Source organism: Leptinotarsa decemlineata, unplaced genomic scaffold, assembly GCF_025532065.1.
Source record: "Leptinotarsa decemlineata unplaced genomic scaffold, Ldec_3_MD MMD2_tig00026330_RagTag_RagTag, whole genome shotgun sequence".
Classification (NCBI taxonomy): domain Eukaryota; kingdom Metazoa; phylum Arthropoda; class Insecta; order Coleoptera; family Chrysomelidae; genus Leptinotarsa; species Leptinotarsa decemlineata.
In genome coordinates this window covers 5,938,026-5,955,541 of record NW_027412690.1, presented here as the reverse complement: position 1 = coordinate 5,955,541, position 17,516 = coordinate 5,938,026, and the positions used below count along the sequence as shown (strand labels likewise).

The 17,516-nt window shown below is 36.9% G+C and overlaps 1 protein-coding gene and 1 long non-coding RNA gene across 2 annotated transcripts in view; one reads left to right on the top strand and one right to left on the bottom strand.

Annotated features, from left to right (window-relative positions):
- Positions 1-17,516, bottom strand: part of LOC111517305 (uncharacterized) — a 633,122-nt gene that overhangs the window by 17,063 nt on the left and 598,543 nt on the right. Inside the window, 4 exon segments of the mRNA XM_023173418.2 lie at positions 10,426-10,488; positions 14,548-14,592; positions 14,845-14,949; positions 15,468-15,503. Of these exon segments, the coding sequence (XP_023029186.2) occupies positions 10,426-10,488; positions 14,548-14,592; positions 14,845-14,949; positions 15,468-15,503 (249 nt within the window).
- Positions 3,585-5,233, top strand: LOC111517438 (uncharacterized). The gene is made up of 2 exons (XR_002723819.2): positions 3,585-3,710; positions 3,775-5,233. It is a non-coding gene; the product is annotated as an uncharacterized lncRNA (long non-coding RNA).

Genomic DNA, 17,516 nt, shown 5'->3' with positions numbered 1-17,516 from the left:
TAGATAGGACAACATTTTGAAATTAATTTAGGGCACTTAAGAGATATCTATGGTTCCACTTGGTGATCGAAACACCTGTCGTGGTGTTAAAATAACGGTTTAGTATTCGGATGAAATTCCAGTAAAAACAAGGCGGGTTGACTCTCCTTGTTCATTTTTCACTGCCCGAACCAGTGTGCATGCTGTTTTTGTCGAGTGCATCGGCTTGGGATGTGGGGGTTGAGCAAACCGGCCATCAAATGCCTGCTTCCACGTAGCCCCGCTGGATATCACTTGTAGTTCTGTTATTCCCTAAATGAATGGCATCCTAATGATGGCTTAATCCTAAGGTGAGTGTATCCGTGCCGAGAGGATGAATGACACTGAGCCTATCAGCTGTCTCTACGGAACGTTCGAAATAACGGGCGCCCTCTCGTCGTAGCACCGCCTTGTCACAGTAATGCGGGGCTCTGCCGTTATTGACCTTCTTTCCATAGCTACTTGTGGGACTTTTAAGGACAGCGTGAGTCATCTCCTCAAGAGCGGGATACCTTATAAAACCGCCTTGCACCAAATGCTTGGGCGGCATACGCAGAATCTGTCTCAGGTGGAGGAACAAATCCACCATGAGCAGGTTAGCAAACGCTTAATTGATGGTTCACAAAAACCAGAGGCGAAAAAGCCCTGCACGGTTGAATCTGAGCAGTCACCTTCGGGTGTAGCTGACGTGCAAAATCCTTATATGGAAAGGTTGTCGCGGGTATCAAGATGGGAATCTGGCACCTTGACTATCCGACTGCCTCATATACTCATATACATACAGCAGAGCATATACTTTGTGCCTGCCCCGCTGGGGACTGAATCAGGTGTTTAGAGTTTGGCAGAGGCGCATAAATCGGGCTGACTTTGAGCGATGACATGGCTTATGTAGGCTTCGAGCACCACTATGATTTGTGGCTCATTTGCAAACACCTGCGACTTAAGTGAACTCCACAAGAAAAAGTCTAACGCGGTCAAATCGTACGATCTTGGTGGCCAGTTCACACCACCTCCAAGTTAAATGACCATGCCCTCAAATCGCTTGTGCAAAATATTCAATGTGACATGAGCTGTATGGCACGTAGTGCCTTCCTGTTGAAACCACATATCTTTGGTGTCCATATCATACAGTTCAGGCCAAAAGAAGTTGGTAATCATTGACCTGTAGTGCTCGCCGTTGACAATGATGGCCTGGCCAACTTTGTTATCAAAGAAATACGGACCAATGATGCCGCCAGCCCAAAATACACACCAACCTGTGACTTTTTCGGGATTCATTGGACGCTCCTAGACCTCATGTGGGTTGGTCCCAAATTCGACAATTTTGTTTGTTAAGAAATGGGTCTCATCGCTGAAGATGATTTTTCGATGAAAATTGGGATCAGTTGCCAACTGCTGCAGAGACCATTCAGCTATGGTCATTCACCTTCAGTTCCTGGGTCAGTTGAATTCTGTACGGGTGCAGGCTCAAGTCACGATGCAAAGGTCTTGTGAGTGATGTAAAATCTACTGTATTTCGTCGGCGTACGGGTGTTGGTCGGTCGTTTTCTGAACCAGTGGACTCAAATTTATCCACCACATTGCAAATAGTCCTTTTAGTAGGACGACTATGGCGACTGTAAAATGGACGAAGCGCGCGGTACGTTGCCCGAACAGAACATCTATTCTGATGAAACAATTTTGTCAATTGGACGTCTTGTTGAAAGCTGTATAGTCTGGTCATAATACAATATTGAATTTTACAAAAATTGCGACAGAGCTAAATTTTCGTAAAGATCGTTATTTTACCATGAAAAACAAAAATTTGTAGATCTCAAAATTCTCTACAGAAATGGTCTCCATAATTTTTTCTGTAAGTATTACCGTTCCTGAGATATCGCAATTGTAAAAGTCACGTTCTATGTAATATGCGCACATTAGCCACGTATATACACATTCAGGTACTTAAGCAAGTAAAAATGTCTGTTTGTGTCTCTTTTATGCATATGATATAATCTATTATATTCAGAAAATATACATTTGAAGGACCGTCAATCCCTTCGAAAATCCCCTCTAACCGTATGGCCTTGAATATAACATCTGGCTACCTATTCTACTGTCCATGTGACGTCGTTCATGTGCCTGCTTCTTTCAGTGTAAAACGTTCTGTTCGAATGAATATACGTATTTATTACAAGCGTCTACAATAAGAGTTTTTAGTCATTAATATTTGAAAAAAAAAAATGTCACAATTTTGCTTTATTTGCTCTAAGCTTTTGACTGGAGGTGAAACTGTTGTGGTCAATCGTGGAATGCAAACATCGATACAAGTAATGCGAGAAGTGATGAGTTTACAGAATATTTAAGAGGTCTGAAGTCCGTTACAATCCACGTGAATTGCCGAAAATCATACACCCGGAAAACTTCAATTGCCGCAGCAAAAATACAGCGAAAAGATGAACAGGCCAGTACTTCAAAAGTAAGTCCACCTCGTAGTAGAGCACGAGTAAGTGAATCCAGCTTTAGTTTTGAAGAAAACTGCTTATTTTGTGGTGATGAAGCAGATGAATAGGCTGAGAAAAATAAACTCCAGAGTCTTTGAAAAAAAAATTACAAAGTTTCTACACTCAAATTTAAAGAATCTATTTTGAAATTAGCTGAAGATCGTTCTGATGACTTATCAAAAGCTGTCGTTGAGCTGTCGTGAAGATATTCAATCTTGTGTGTTTGACAATAAATAAGTATTGTGACTAGAAATTACGTAATAACGATTCGTGGAATAGGCCTACTGGGAAAACCACGTTAAAAAAACGCGCCAAGTACACTACCTCACAGGTGGTGTGGAACGTATGTATATTACGAAGAACGTGACTTTTACAACTGCGATATCTCAGGAACGGTGATACTTACAAAAAAAATCATATGGACCATTTTGATAAAACTTACGATTTTCGAGAAAAACTCAAAAAACCTGAAATTTTGACCTTTGACCCCGAATAACTTTTCAAGCGCTCATGGGACAGATATGGACTTTTATGTCTTATGGTAAAATAAAGGTCTCCTCCATAATTTAGCTCTGTCGCAATTTTCGTTATTTCATTACTGTTTTCAGGTCTAAATTGACCGGACTAGTATTCGTCCATGTTGATTTGGCAAAACAGACTGAATAAATAACAACTAATTTGACAGATGTAGCTTCAAACAAGATGGCCTTTACCCATTGTCAAAGTTTCAAAGTCCCGGTTGAAAACCCCTATACAATGGATACACTATATACGCTATATTCGCATGTCTAGACACGCCCGAAAAAGATATTGTATACGCAAAAAGTGTTGCATTCATGTGAAAATGTTCAGTGAATAGCTCAGAATAAAATGTTTCTTGAAATGGATTTGCACCAACTATAGGCCGATTCTATTACATTACTAGTTATGAGGTTCAGAAACAAAAAGACTTCCTTGAAACTGCTTGCTCTTTCAATATTTTTTTTATAATATGAAAGGATTTCAGATAGCACCAATTCCAGCACTCTACGATGTTATAAAATACTACATACATTTGTTTACTTCGTTGCAGTGCTATGTAGGTACAAATATAGATTCCAATTGTCAATAGTAGATATGACAGTGACGTCCAAAATTATGAATATTAAAAAACATTATGAATGTTACTCAAAAATATTTGGAGACATCTGATCTTAGTTGATGCGACTAGTGAGTTGGACTTTTATACCATCACTGAGAATAATACATTTAAATCGGAAATGTTATTTTTCAGTTTAGCGTGCTTTTGCTTCGTGAACAGAATAAAGTTTAACAATTTAGAAATCCAGGAGATGGAATACGTGAATTTTAGTAGTGCGGCTCGTTTTGTTTGACTCAAAAGTTAAATTCGATAAACGAAATGTAGTTGATGTATGCATAGCAGGTATTACTTATGATAATTTTTTTCATAACCGCCCGCAGTGGTTCGTGGTGATCCAAGCACAAGAGTCAATGTAAATCAAAGCGTTTTTAATAATTACAGCACATGCACATACAGTGAATTTCGTACATGATATTACGTCGAACTTACCTAAGTACATATTATTAAAATTAAAAATATCTTACAATTCTCAGGTTCCATCTTAATCCATATCAGTCGCGTACAATGATTGCACTTTTCCAAAATTAGATTTTTAGATAACAGAGTTCATTGATTACATATTGGAAATGCGATAATTATGTGCAAATACAAGAAATGAAATTGAAATTGTCAGACTATAGAGAAACTGTCACTTGCCTGTTTAGCATTGTAGTGCTAAAAAGTTACCTGTTGATTGCAACTATTCAACAATTATTTCGGAATACACCAATTTGTCTCAAATTTCCATTTAGTCGATTACATTATTTTGGCAAAACAGGCTTACAATAATTTTTTTGTTGTCTGGAATAATTTCAGGAATCATTGTGTCTGAATATAAAATCTGTTTTTATTTATACAGGCCTAATTTTTTGATCGATATTCACTTTCCTATACAAAAAATCCCACTAAAATAGTTCAAACACCATAAAGTGTACTTCTAAACATGTTTGGTTATAGTATGTCCAATTGTCAGTTACTTGACCACTTATTTACAAAGACCCCAATAGATTGATTCATCATTATTTGTTTGGTAAACATAGAGGAAAGTGCTCTATCTGCCATCCTGAATAGGAAGAAGTTGGTGGAAAGAATATTTATGTTGAGAAAAAATTTGTTGTGAAGTTATGCTCAAGCGTATTTGTTAATTCTTCTGTTTGTTGTTGGATAAATGAAATAAGATTATGAGAAGAGGTGGTGTAAGTCATGTTGATGTGTGTTTTTATGTATGACTGTGCAGTGGAATCCAGATTTCTACTGCCTGTTTTTGCCCCAGAGAAAATTCTGATGCCAACTTATTTCCAGCTAACAGAACTATGTTTGCATGGATATTGCTTTTCTGATTATTTTGATAAATATGAAAGTGATTGTGAGAGGACACCATCAATTGCTTAACATCTAGAAGAAGGGATCTAGATACGCCAAAAAAAGCTTTTGATGGTTTGAGATTCAATGGCACAAATTACCGAATCCAGAAAATAGAATTACATTTCACTATATTAGACAAAAAAGGCTGTTACATTCACACACACACACCTCGACACGTGTTTTAACCACCAAGTGATCATCTTCAAGAGAAAGAATGATCATCCTCTTAAGGATGATCACTTGGTGTCGAGGTGTTGAAAAATAAAAAATAACGGTTTGTTGTTGGGATAAAACTTCAGTAACATTCATTTTACAGATGATTGAAGATCTATTTCTTCTTCACAAGGAAAATAAACATGTTGCAGCTCAAGGTGTTCACTAAGTAATGAAAAAATAAACACCAAGATTTGGTTATTTCAATGACGCTGTCATCAATGAATAATTAGTACTCAAAAATATCAAATTTTTTTTTAGACATCAGAAAACTAACCTAACAAATATATATATATATGCTTCTTTTGTCTCTGGGATGGCAGAGACAAAATACGATTTGGCGATAAGGATATAGTCATATCTTCTTGAAAACCATATGCTCCAGTTGAGTATGGAAAAAATTCAGGAAAAAATATCTATCCAACCGATGAGAAATCGAATGAAAATTTTGTTGAATGAACTGAAAACCGGAATTCATGGAAAATCGTAATGTTTGATGATTACAACTCTTTTGGATAAGCATTGAGGTGAAGCAGAATATGAAATAAAAAATTAGCAAACCAGTGAGGATGGGTAAAAGTTTCCACCAGGCTATCACAATGAGGAACCAGCCAAGGAAGATGATATACGCGTATGATGTCTGATTTCTGCTGGACTTGAAAGACAATGTGTTTCAAAATAGAATACAAATAGGGATTCTGAAGTGTTCATAAACAAACTAGTTGTATCAAAGACTTCTTCTTCTATCTTTACATTTTATCAAAGGATACGTTTTGACCTATATTCCACTGGAATTTATATCATTGGGAGTCAAGGTGTCACTGTTTTTTGAGTTTGAAAGCCGTGGATTTTTGAAATTTCTTCCTGACGTTTCGCTGGCGCGAGTGGCTAGCTTCTTCAGCGGTTTACCCATCATGGCTTGCTGTCCGATGACTAACTTTTAGGCTTTGAAAAGCGTATTTATGCCCTGTCAGGTAATCAGTTGTATTGGTACCTTTATTTGTACCTGTACTTGTACCTGTACTTGTACCTGCACTTGTACCTGTACTTGTACCTGTACTTGAACCTGGAACATTAACAATCTTGCTGTCTGTTGTCATTCTGTTCGTTATTCTCGAATTCCTTAAAAGGGGTTCTATATTCGATTGAGGTGTTCTGCCACAGCTGACTTGTCCGCTTGGCCTAGTCTGCAGTTCCTTTTATGCTCTTTCAGTCTTGTTCCCATGGATCGTTTGCTGGTTCCGATATACACCTTCCCACAAGTGCACGTATGCAATAGTCCCCTGCTGCTGATAATGGGTCTCTTTTGTCTTTAGCCGACCTGAGGCTTTGTTATATCTTCCTCGTAGGTATGAAGACTGTTTCGATGTCGTGTTTATCCAATTGTTTTCCAATTCTGCCTGTGACCCTAGGGATAAACGGTAAATATGCGCGTGCAACCATCTGATTCTTTTTCGCTTTTTGAACCGTGGTGCTCTTCCGTTTCATGGCTTTCCTGATTTCGGAGGCAACGAAGAGCACCACGGTTTAAAAAGCGAAGAAGGAACAGATGGTTGCACGCGCATATCTACCTTTCATCCCTAGGGTCACGGACAGAATTGGAAAACTATTCGATAAACACGACATCCAAACAGTCTTCAAACCCACGAGGAAGATACAACAAAGCCTCAGGTCGGTTAAAGACAGAACAGACCCATTATCAGCAGCAGGGGTCTATCGCATACCGTGCACTTGTGGGAAGGTGTATATCGGAGCATAAGAGGGACTGCAGACTAGGCCAAGCGGACAAGTCAGCTGTGGCAGAACACGCGCTTAGTGAAAGATACCCCATAATTTTGTTTGAAAACACAGAACTAATTGCCCCCAACCAGGTATACTATAGCCGACTGGTACGGGAGGCAATAGAGATCCACAAACACACGGTGAATTTCAAAAGAAAAGAAGAATCGGTAAACCTCAATCGAATATGGAACCCCATTTTAAGGAATTCAAGAATAACGAACAGAATGACAACAGGCAGCAAGATTGTTAATGTTCCAGGTTCAAGTACAGGTACAGGTACAGGTACAAATACAGGTTCCAATACAACTGATTACCTGACAAGGCATAAATACGTTTTACGAAGCCTAAAAGTTAGTCATCGGACAGCAAGCCATGATGGTTAAATCTCTGAAGAAGTTAGCCACTCGAGCCAGCGAAACGTCAGGAAGAAATTCCAAAAATCCACGGCTTTCAAACTCGAAAAACAGTGACACTAAAAACCTCAACCGCGAAAGTCTAAACCATTTTGTCATTGGGAGTTAAATTACAAAGTGAAAAATAATGTGATAGTTCAATGCATAAAAAATCAGCTTCAAATTCCCAATCACCAATACATTTGTCAAGAGAAGCAATACAAAGAAGTGATATTATCAGCGATATATTTGACATTCCAAACGCCAATGTCTCAGGAAAAGACAACTTCATCTATTTAGAGTAATGGGGGATACAAATAAGAAATGAATAATGCCTTATAATGTTTCATAGTACGTGATGTCATTATTGAATATAGTAGAAATAAAATGAGAGTGGGTGTATTCTTTTTGCGTTCTTTATTATAGCAGATTTAAATACTATTGAAATTAATTGTGAATAGTAAACAATGAACAAGGGCATATAACCTTTCTTGTATTGTATTGTGAGTTAAAAATAATTATCTAAGCCAACTGATTCTTTTGATCGACCATGATAAATTGTATATTATTATCGTATATTTGATTTTTTAAATAGTTTCAATGAAAGGTGGCATTTTCGATCATGTTTTGGAAAAGTTCTCTCGAAACTGTATTACTTTGTTTCAATATACTAAACTTACTATAAAACACCTATAAAAATGTAACATTTATATTACAACACTGTTGGTTTGATAACCTCAAAAATAATGGCTTTCGAAAGTCTTTATACATTTACCTTCCTTAATATTACGGGGTGAGACAGAAGTTTGTATTGAATGTATAATCTATTTGAGTCGGTTTACTTTTCATAGATTCTGAAATACCTCTTCCTGGTGGATTCTGGGACCTCAAAACTGTGTTCTGAATCACCCTGTAATGTCAGATTTATATGTAGATATCTGATATTTATTCACTACCCAATACACTCTTGGTAATCCAACATAACATTTTAAATGTGTTAAGTACTAGAATGGACGAAAAATGGTTTGTATCCCCATACATTGCATGTTAGGTACCAATGAAACAGTTACAACAAATAAAAATCGCAATCACTTTTTTGGTCAATTGTAAAACCCATCAACACTTCAGTTTTCCCTCGTACGTCTTGGTTTTCAATTTGAGATCAGTCATAGCCATTAAGTACTCAGTAGACTAGCAAATATTGGAATAACAAATTGAAATGGGACTTCAAAGAAACTCTTAAAAATCCTGATTGAGTCCTCGGGCATGCATACTTGATGGGTTTCGCATTTCATAGGAAAATAAATGAGAAACGTTTTTGCCGGAGATTTACAAACAGAATTCTGTATTAGAATTATTCAATGATAATCTTTCTGGGGATGTAGGTTCTTTTGAAATAGATGATTTAAACGGACAGTTCGATTTGTTATAACTGGTATCAGTAGTAGCTACATTGTGATCATCTGAAAACTTGCAATCGGGTTTAAGTATATAAGAAAGCATAACTTCATGAAAATAACGAAAAAAAATGGAGTGCAATTTTCGAAATAGAGATCAGAGATAAAGTTTTGAAGCTTATCAAATTGTGGATTCGATTGATTTTGTTTTAAATTCGTTTGCCTGAGCATCTAGAAAATGAGCAGGTCAATTCAAAGTAACCTGAGAATAAAAATACTTCAAAGTTCATTGTTGACTTGCTGATATCTTTATATGTTTTTTAAAATAATATTTTCCTTGAAAAAAATTAAAATAATAGTTTTCCGCATGTAGCATACATATAGCATATGATAAAAACGTTTCTGTCACATGTAATTTTTGATATTATTACACTTTTATACATAAGGATGATTCATGATACAAAAAAAAACGGTTTCAAATAACGCACATTTTGAGGCTGACGACCAATTGTACCATAAAAATGGCATTGAAAAATATTATGACTTCTATAATAGGTGTATCGTCTCCGATGGGCGAATAATGAAGTAAAATTCTATTAAAAAAACTACGAACTTTTCAGCCCAACTGTATTGTAACTAAATTTGAAATTGGTAATGTTTTGCTGAAAATAAATACACAATTATGACTCACGTATTCAGATATACATTGTTCAAACTTTGAGAAAATTGTAACAATCGGTTATATTTTGATTTGGGAAATTTCTACAGATCAGTTCGAACAATTACTGTGGAATCCTTTTTCAAAAACATGACTTTTGAAAAATGGTGTTGGAATGTGAATTTAAATGTATATTTGTTTGAATTATCCATTTATTTCATTCATTTAATATAAAAACTTCCAGACGAAACTTTCTCTATGGTTGAGAAAACAAAAAAACATACAGAAACTATATATCCATTATGATGTTATTCTCAAGAAATATATTGACTCGTTTCAGATTTTTAATTTTTTCCTCTGACGAATTGCAAAGAAAAAGCATTATAATTCAGAATTTGATAAAGAACTCATCATCTCTATATAACATTTGGACTCAAACCCGACCCGGATTAAAAGTTATGAAAGATAGAGTTACTTTTGATTTTATTTATTGTTACAGTTATAAACCCGATTGTAAATTTCCTTGTAACACGCTTTGGTAATATTTATAAATAGCAGCATAGATACAGCTCGAATACAAATATGACAGTAACTAATAGTAAAATGTCTGGAACATAGCAATTCCTCAACTTGCTCTCATTGAAGATACACAAATAGGATATTCGACATTTCCATTCTTCCTGGTTTCTTGAAGGTAGACAATTCAGCAAGTTTGAGAAAAAGTAATGATTCAAAACATAGAAATATTGTTGACAATATGTTAATAATGGATTCAATTTCCTTGGCAGTTGGTGATTTTTCTATATCACCATTTATTGTCCTCCAATACATGTGCAGGGGAGTTTTAAAAATTGTCCATAAACTGAGTCCGAACGGAAATCGGTGAGGGTACTGTTATTAATGTTGTTAATAATTTTGTTAATTTGTTAGGCTGTTTTGTTGTTTAACGCTCTCTAGGCCTATAGCTATGGAGTGTGGAATAATATGGCTTCCTTACCGCTGAACCCGCTTTTCCGTAATCACCAGGTCTGCCGCTCTCCCCTCTCAAGCCCATCGGACCCTTGAATTGGAAAAAAGAGATTAGATTAACTGAAGAAATGGATGACTTTAGTCAAGGTATCATCTGGTGTACACAGATTTCTCGAAAGCTTTCGATAGAATAAATCACACACTTCTATTACACAAGCTCTCGAACGTAAGTTTTTCCAAAATGTATATAGCACTTTTGGAATCATATTTATTCAACCGTAAACAGTTTGCTCAATACAATGGTTACAAATCGGAAGTGTATACGGCAACCAGCGGTGTACCACAGGGATCTAATTTAGGCCCACTGTTGTTCTTGCTGAAGAGAAATGACCTGTGTACATCTCTCGAACGCAAGAGGCCTATGTTTGCCGGTGATTTAAAATTATATACGTCCGTCACTTCTTTAAATGATTGCAGTTATTTGCAGATCCAGTTGAATATTTTTCATAGGTGGTGTATCAAAAATTAACTCCCAGTGAATATATCCAAATGTGAAGCAATTACATTTACTAGGAAAAGTGATAGTCTTCACTATGCATACTGAATAGATAATGTAGAATTGCAGCGTACTGATGCGATAAAAGATCTGGGAATTTATTTTGATGCGCAGCTCATCTTTGACATACACGTTAGTCGTACAGTAAATGCAGCATATCGTGCATACGGCTTTATCGTAAGAAATTGTAGAAATTTCACAAATTTGTCTGCTCTAACAAAAATGTATTTCTGTTTTGTCCAATCAAAACTAGAATATGGATCTATAATATGGAACCCTATATACGGACAATATATTTCTATCGTGGAGAAGGCACAAAAAAAATTCTGAAATTTTTGAGCTTTGAAATTGATGGAGTATACCCACCTAGAGGCCAAAACTATGTTTCTTTATTACTTGCACTTTTATGTGTAAACGGGCGCAAACTACCCTTATGCTTAAGGCACCAATCTATGTAATGTGCACGAACTATAACAAAATTTGTGAATATTGTGATATTTTTTCCTGTTCTTTAAGCGAATTAAAAAATAAGCGTATATCGTATGATAACGCTGAGATCTCTATGTATTAGTGCTAGGAGTATACTTGATATATATTGTCATCTTAAATTGCTCTGTAAATGGTTGTTATTGTTGAGCAATAAATGCTTTATTATTACTATTATTATTATTATAAAAGGAGATGAATGCACCACAATATCATTGCCACCTGATTAGATGCAACTTACATGAGAAAGGACAGAGGTTCTGTGTCATGATAGATATTACCTTCATTCAAGAGGCCTGAATCTAAAACATCCAATCACATTCCCTTCCTTTTATATCACTCCGTCACCACCTTGGACAAATCATCGAAGGCACCAGTTTTACTAAATACAAAAAAAACTTTCAGACGACAATAGGTTAATTTTAGCAGCTTTCGGTTACTTGATTTTGTAGATTTCAACTCAGTTCAACAACATACTTATATGAAGAGTATCATATAAACTTCAGTAACAAAGACCAATTGAATGAATGTGTTAACACCATAATGATAGAAGGTGTCTTCAGATATCAAAATCATTTGGAGCTATTTTAGGAGAAAGCTTTCTCAATTCTTATAGGTTTTGTATATGGAATTTATCCATTCCACTTATAAATGTACCCTTCCAATCGGGTTATTGGAGACAAATGTAATTTCACAGAGTCAACAGAAGGCTAAAACTCAGTTATAAAAGATGAACTAGCGTATTTTGTATTTTGTGGAGGACACCAAATCGGGAAGAGTAGGGAGGGTGAGTGTAAGCTCACAGCACTTAGGCCACATTTGACCCATTGTACGTCCTCTCGAGGAGTTGTCCTCCTAGGTTATCGTCCATCCTGTCCTTTCTAGGAAGGTGGACACGTTACTGGGAGACATATCCTTTATATCGACAGGTGTAGGCCAAGACTCGCCGAACACACACTCTCTTATTGACGACAACTCCGGGCAGATTTCTCCTGGTCATCGCCAGATATTTCTTCGGCACCAGCTTCCCAGGGTCGCCCAGGGTGATCCTGGCAAGATTGCATCCTTTGATTCCATCCCATCTCTTCAGATATTGAGCATGGCTGCAACATTTGGCTAGTTCCGCAATTGTCGAAGTCATCAGGCCGTAGGTGCCACTGGGTCCTAAAATTCTCAGTCCAGCCGCTTCCTTGGCTAAAGGGTCGGCAATGCGATTACCTTTACCCCTGTCGTGCCCTTCAACCCACCTCAGGATATTATCTACCGAGGATTTGGCTAAATCTTGGTGACAGTTTAGTACTATCCCTGAGGTAACACGTTGTCTGTTTAAGGCTAATAGGGCTTGTCTGCTGTCAGTGCAGATTGATATGTTTTTGCCAGAAATTCCTTTTCTGGTTATTTCTTTTGTGGCTGTTGAGATACCAGCCAGTTCTGTTTGGAACACGCTGGTATTTTTTCCCATTTCCCACTTCCTTAGGCTTAGTGATCTGGAGTACATTCCACATCTTGGGAACCATTCTCTGTTCACTCGCAATCATTAATGCCGAAGCACGTTATTCTCTCTGTCTCTCTAGATTATTCTTTGAAAAACTATCTCAAGTGTGAATTACTTAAAACGTCAAAGACTCCAGGAAAAAATTAAAATCATATTCAAACAGTGATAAAACATTTTTGATTTATGTCAGAACGTTGTTGTTTGACAAAATTCCTTTCAAGTCCTGGGCTCAGCCTCAGTTACAGGAGTACCCTCGAATTGTGAGTCTTATAATTTTCAGATAAAATGAAAGAGAAACGTAGAATAATTTTGTGTTTTGTTCTTTTTTTGTGTTTTTTCACGTGTCACATCATATTCTGAAAAATATAAACATTGTAGTGAAGAACTTCATAAAGATGTAAAAGGGTAATTTTTTATTCATCCTTATGCGCATTTTTCACAAAGAGAAATGTTTCATTCGTCAGTATCTTGTCTTATTTGATAATTATGTCTATCGAAAAAAAGAATTATGTAGATACTTATCATAACGTTCAGGAGGTTATTTACAATTTATAAATTGTGGATGGTGAAAAACCCAAAAAAGTCGATGAAAATGTTCTGGTCTTAAACTTTTCTTCATTTTCTCCTATATCTGCAGTGTAGAAAACAAGTGTACCGACTGTTATTTGAGAACCAAAAAAATTTGGAATGACGTGGCATTTTCATAGAAGAATAGCATCAATATCTAGAAAAATCTTTCAATATTCTTCAAAAGAAAACTATTATAAGGTCTCAGGAGTGAAAAAATATATTGGTTGAAATACGTCAGTTAGCAGTTCATGTGCGAGATTGCGAAATAATATTCAAAATCTGTTCAAAATCTGTTTTTCCGTTAATCAGCTGTCGCCCCCATACGAACGACAACTCTCAGAAGTTGAGAAACTTGTGCGAGCTAAGGACTAACGAGGTCTTACCTTTTTACGTGTGATTCCTAACACGGTTGCAGAAACATCTCAGCTTCAACCAGATAAATTCTATCGAGAAAAATATCTGGTCGAGGCAGGAATCGAACCCACGACCTTCCGATCGTGAGTCGGGCGCACTACCACCGCGGCCAAATCCACAACAAACTGGAGATATATAAGATTTGGAACATAGTTTTCAGATGTGTTTATCAAAAATAACAAACGGAAAGAGTTTGTATAGTTCTATACGACATTCAACTGAATTTTGTCACTTTCTTCCTGTATGCTACTCAAGTATGAAAGTATCTATACGAATAAGTTTTTAAATTTCCTGGAGACCAGACCATCTTAAAAAAGTCTAATTCGAGGTTCGAATATTAAAATTTGCAGACTGCATAACGTACAGGTCATCTGAAAGACAACTTAAACAATATCAGTCAGTCGAAAATTGTTTATATTAATGCATATGTTGAGATAACGTACGAAATTTTCAAAAAGAATAATATTGAGGTTTTGAGAACAAATACGCTGTTTTGGAAATACTTTTGACACACTTCGATCATGAATAAAATGACTTGATTACTTGGTAGTAACGATCTGTTCACCACGAAGAAAATGCTATTTTCCGAAAAACTCCACTAAATATTCAATTCATTTCAATATACTCACAGGTAATCCCATTGGCCCTGGATCGCCTTTGTTTCCTTTTTCTCCCTGAAAATGAAGAAATATTACAAATTCAATATCTCCACCATGTACAGGGCATCCCCAGAGGGACTGAAAATTTCACTAGAGGTTGTAATTGGAGGTAATATATTAGCTACGAAACCTGTCTTCATTGATATTGATTTTACTCTAATGCGAGTCGTAAAAAAGTTTTCCTTCTGAGGACACACTGTTGTGATACATTTAAACTCACTAAACATGCAAAATAATATAATGGAAAAAACAAAGCAAATGACTCACCACTTCTCCCTTGATCCCGTCTTTTCCTCTATCTCCTTTGATTCCTGGAGGACCTGGTAAGCCTGATGGGCCAGGTGGTCCAGGAGGACCAGGGGGACCAATCACCTGATATTGAACAAAGTAGTTGTTGATTTGTCTCAGTCCGATTCATTTCAAATTCACTACATTTTTCCAAATGGAGATATTTGTAAAAAGACAAATATTGATATTCTTTTTTCCTCTTTTTTACTGTTTTTGTTTTGGGAGGAGTATCAAAATATATTTATTGCAATATGTTTTTTTCTATAATAGACACTGATGTTGGTGATAGGTTTTGTCATTTGATTTTATGAAATGTGGCGACGACCACCGAATAAGAAATCGCTTTTTGTCTTTCCCTCTCATAGCTGTGATTGCAAGCAAGTAACTACATTATAGCAGACCCCGGAAGCGAATGAAAATATGATCTGGTATCATCTACCTCATTTTTTGTTGGGAAACAAGGCAATTTCCAGTAAAATTCACCTAAAGATTGCTATTTCACCAAGTTCAATATGAAGATTCTCTCAATAATTTTGAATATCGGGTTTATTAATTGAACTCAACGAGTTCTATCGATTCTGTTGAGCTGATGTAAGACTCACCATATCTCCTGGGGAAAATTCACCGGTACCATCTCCCTGGAACAGTATAGAAAATAAAACAAAAACAAAATTTCCTAGGCTGACTCCATTGTTGGTTGTGAGAAGTGTGAATTATTACTGTAATGGACGTTTAGAGAGGATAGTCGGAAAGTAACAACTGTTTTCTATATCTATAGATATTATCAGTGGAATTTTCATTTTACAACATCAATAAATGGAAGTGCTCTACTGAAAATAACCGTTCTATTCATTACCAAAACTATAATTATCAAATGTCGAACCTACACGTATTTGGAAGAGTTTTTATTGATTTTTTCAATTATTTCCTTCTTTCTTTGGGAGTTTTCTGCTTCTTGAATACGATGGAATTTTTTCCGAGAAGAGTAATCTTCTTGATGAACAATCGTCTGTGATAGAGATTGAATTGTGTGTGGCTTTCCAGCTTCCTAAAAGAACGTTCCCTGCAAGTGGCCGTCGATGGCTATCTTCAAATGCTTTTACCATCAACGCTGTTGTTTAACCATATGTTTATTGTATATCAACGATTTATTCAAAAAATTAAGAATCCAATAAATTGCTTTGCTGACGACAGCAGACTTGTCTCGTCATTCCATTTAGATTCCAGGACATCGGCTGCGGAGGAACATCTTCACCTGCAGCAGGAGGTTGCATATCTTAATGATGATCTAAAAGTGATTTCGATTCGGGGTGAAAGTTATCAGATTCAATTCAATGCCAAGAAAATTCAGGCATCGGTTTTCTCCAGAAAGATGAATATCTTCAAACCGAATATAATAATGTCAGATCTGACAATTCTGGATAAGTTTGTTGGAGGTTGAAATGGACACCAATATGTCTTGGCACAATCACTTGAAACACTATTCTGAACCAGAAAACTGTACACACCTCAGCAACTTTTGATGCTCAGATCAGACCTACTTTTATTAACGCCCGTAGCCAAACATTAATAGATATCACGCTTACGACAGCCAAAATATCAAACAAAATCCAATACTGGCAAGTTTTGGACCATATTTCTATGTCAGACCACCGCTGGCTGACCTATACGGTAAACCAGGATCTCAGGACTACTGTAAAATCCCGTGACCCGAAAAGGACGGATGTAGCTCTCTACAATCGACTCTTAAGAGGAGCTCTGCGGGAAACAGAGGTCCTGACTCCTGGCAACAATGAAGAACTGGAAAGGTATACGGTATCTATCCACAACAAAATAGACATTGCCTATAAGGAATCCTGTCCGATGAGGATGGTTTAAACACATGGCACAACCAACACATGGTGGTGCCCTGAACTGGAACACCTCAGAAAGACAGCGAGAACGACCTTCAACAAGGCAAAACGTACAAGACTCGAAGAGGACTGGGGTATATATCAAGCCAACCTCAGAGAGTTCAAAAAGTCTGCAGACGAAAGCAAAGAGAAGCCTGGAGAGCCTATTGTTAGGCAGTCGAAGACTTCCCACTAGCTGCTAGGCTACAGAAGGCACTCTCAAATGACCACCATGAGAGTATCGGCATCCTGACGAGAGAAAATGGCGACAAAGCCGCCAACCTCCAGGAGAGTGCTGATATTCTTATGGAAACTCACTTCCCAGGTTCTGTCTTTCCTGGAACGACGAACTGGATGGATGTATCAATAACACCCTCACAATACGACTGGCAATATGCTAGTCAAGTAATTGATGAGGACAAAATAAGATGGGCTATATCGGGCTTTTCCCCCTTCAAGTCACCAGGACTTGACGGTATGAGACCAGCCCTACTTCAGTGGGGACTGGATACTCTTATGCCGCACCTGGTTGGAATATTCAAAGCCTCTCTAGCTCTGAGGTATATTCCTGGTAAGTGGAGAGAAGTAAGAGTAGTATTTATATCCAAACCAGGTAGGATGGACTACACCCTACCAAAAGCATTCCGACCAATTAGTCTCACATTGTTTTTCTTAAAAACCATGGAGAGGCTATGTGAGCGGTATATAAGAGATGAAGTACTTGATAACAAACCACTTCATCCAAATCAGCATGCATAT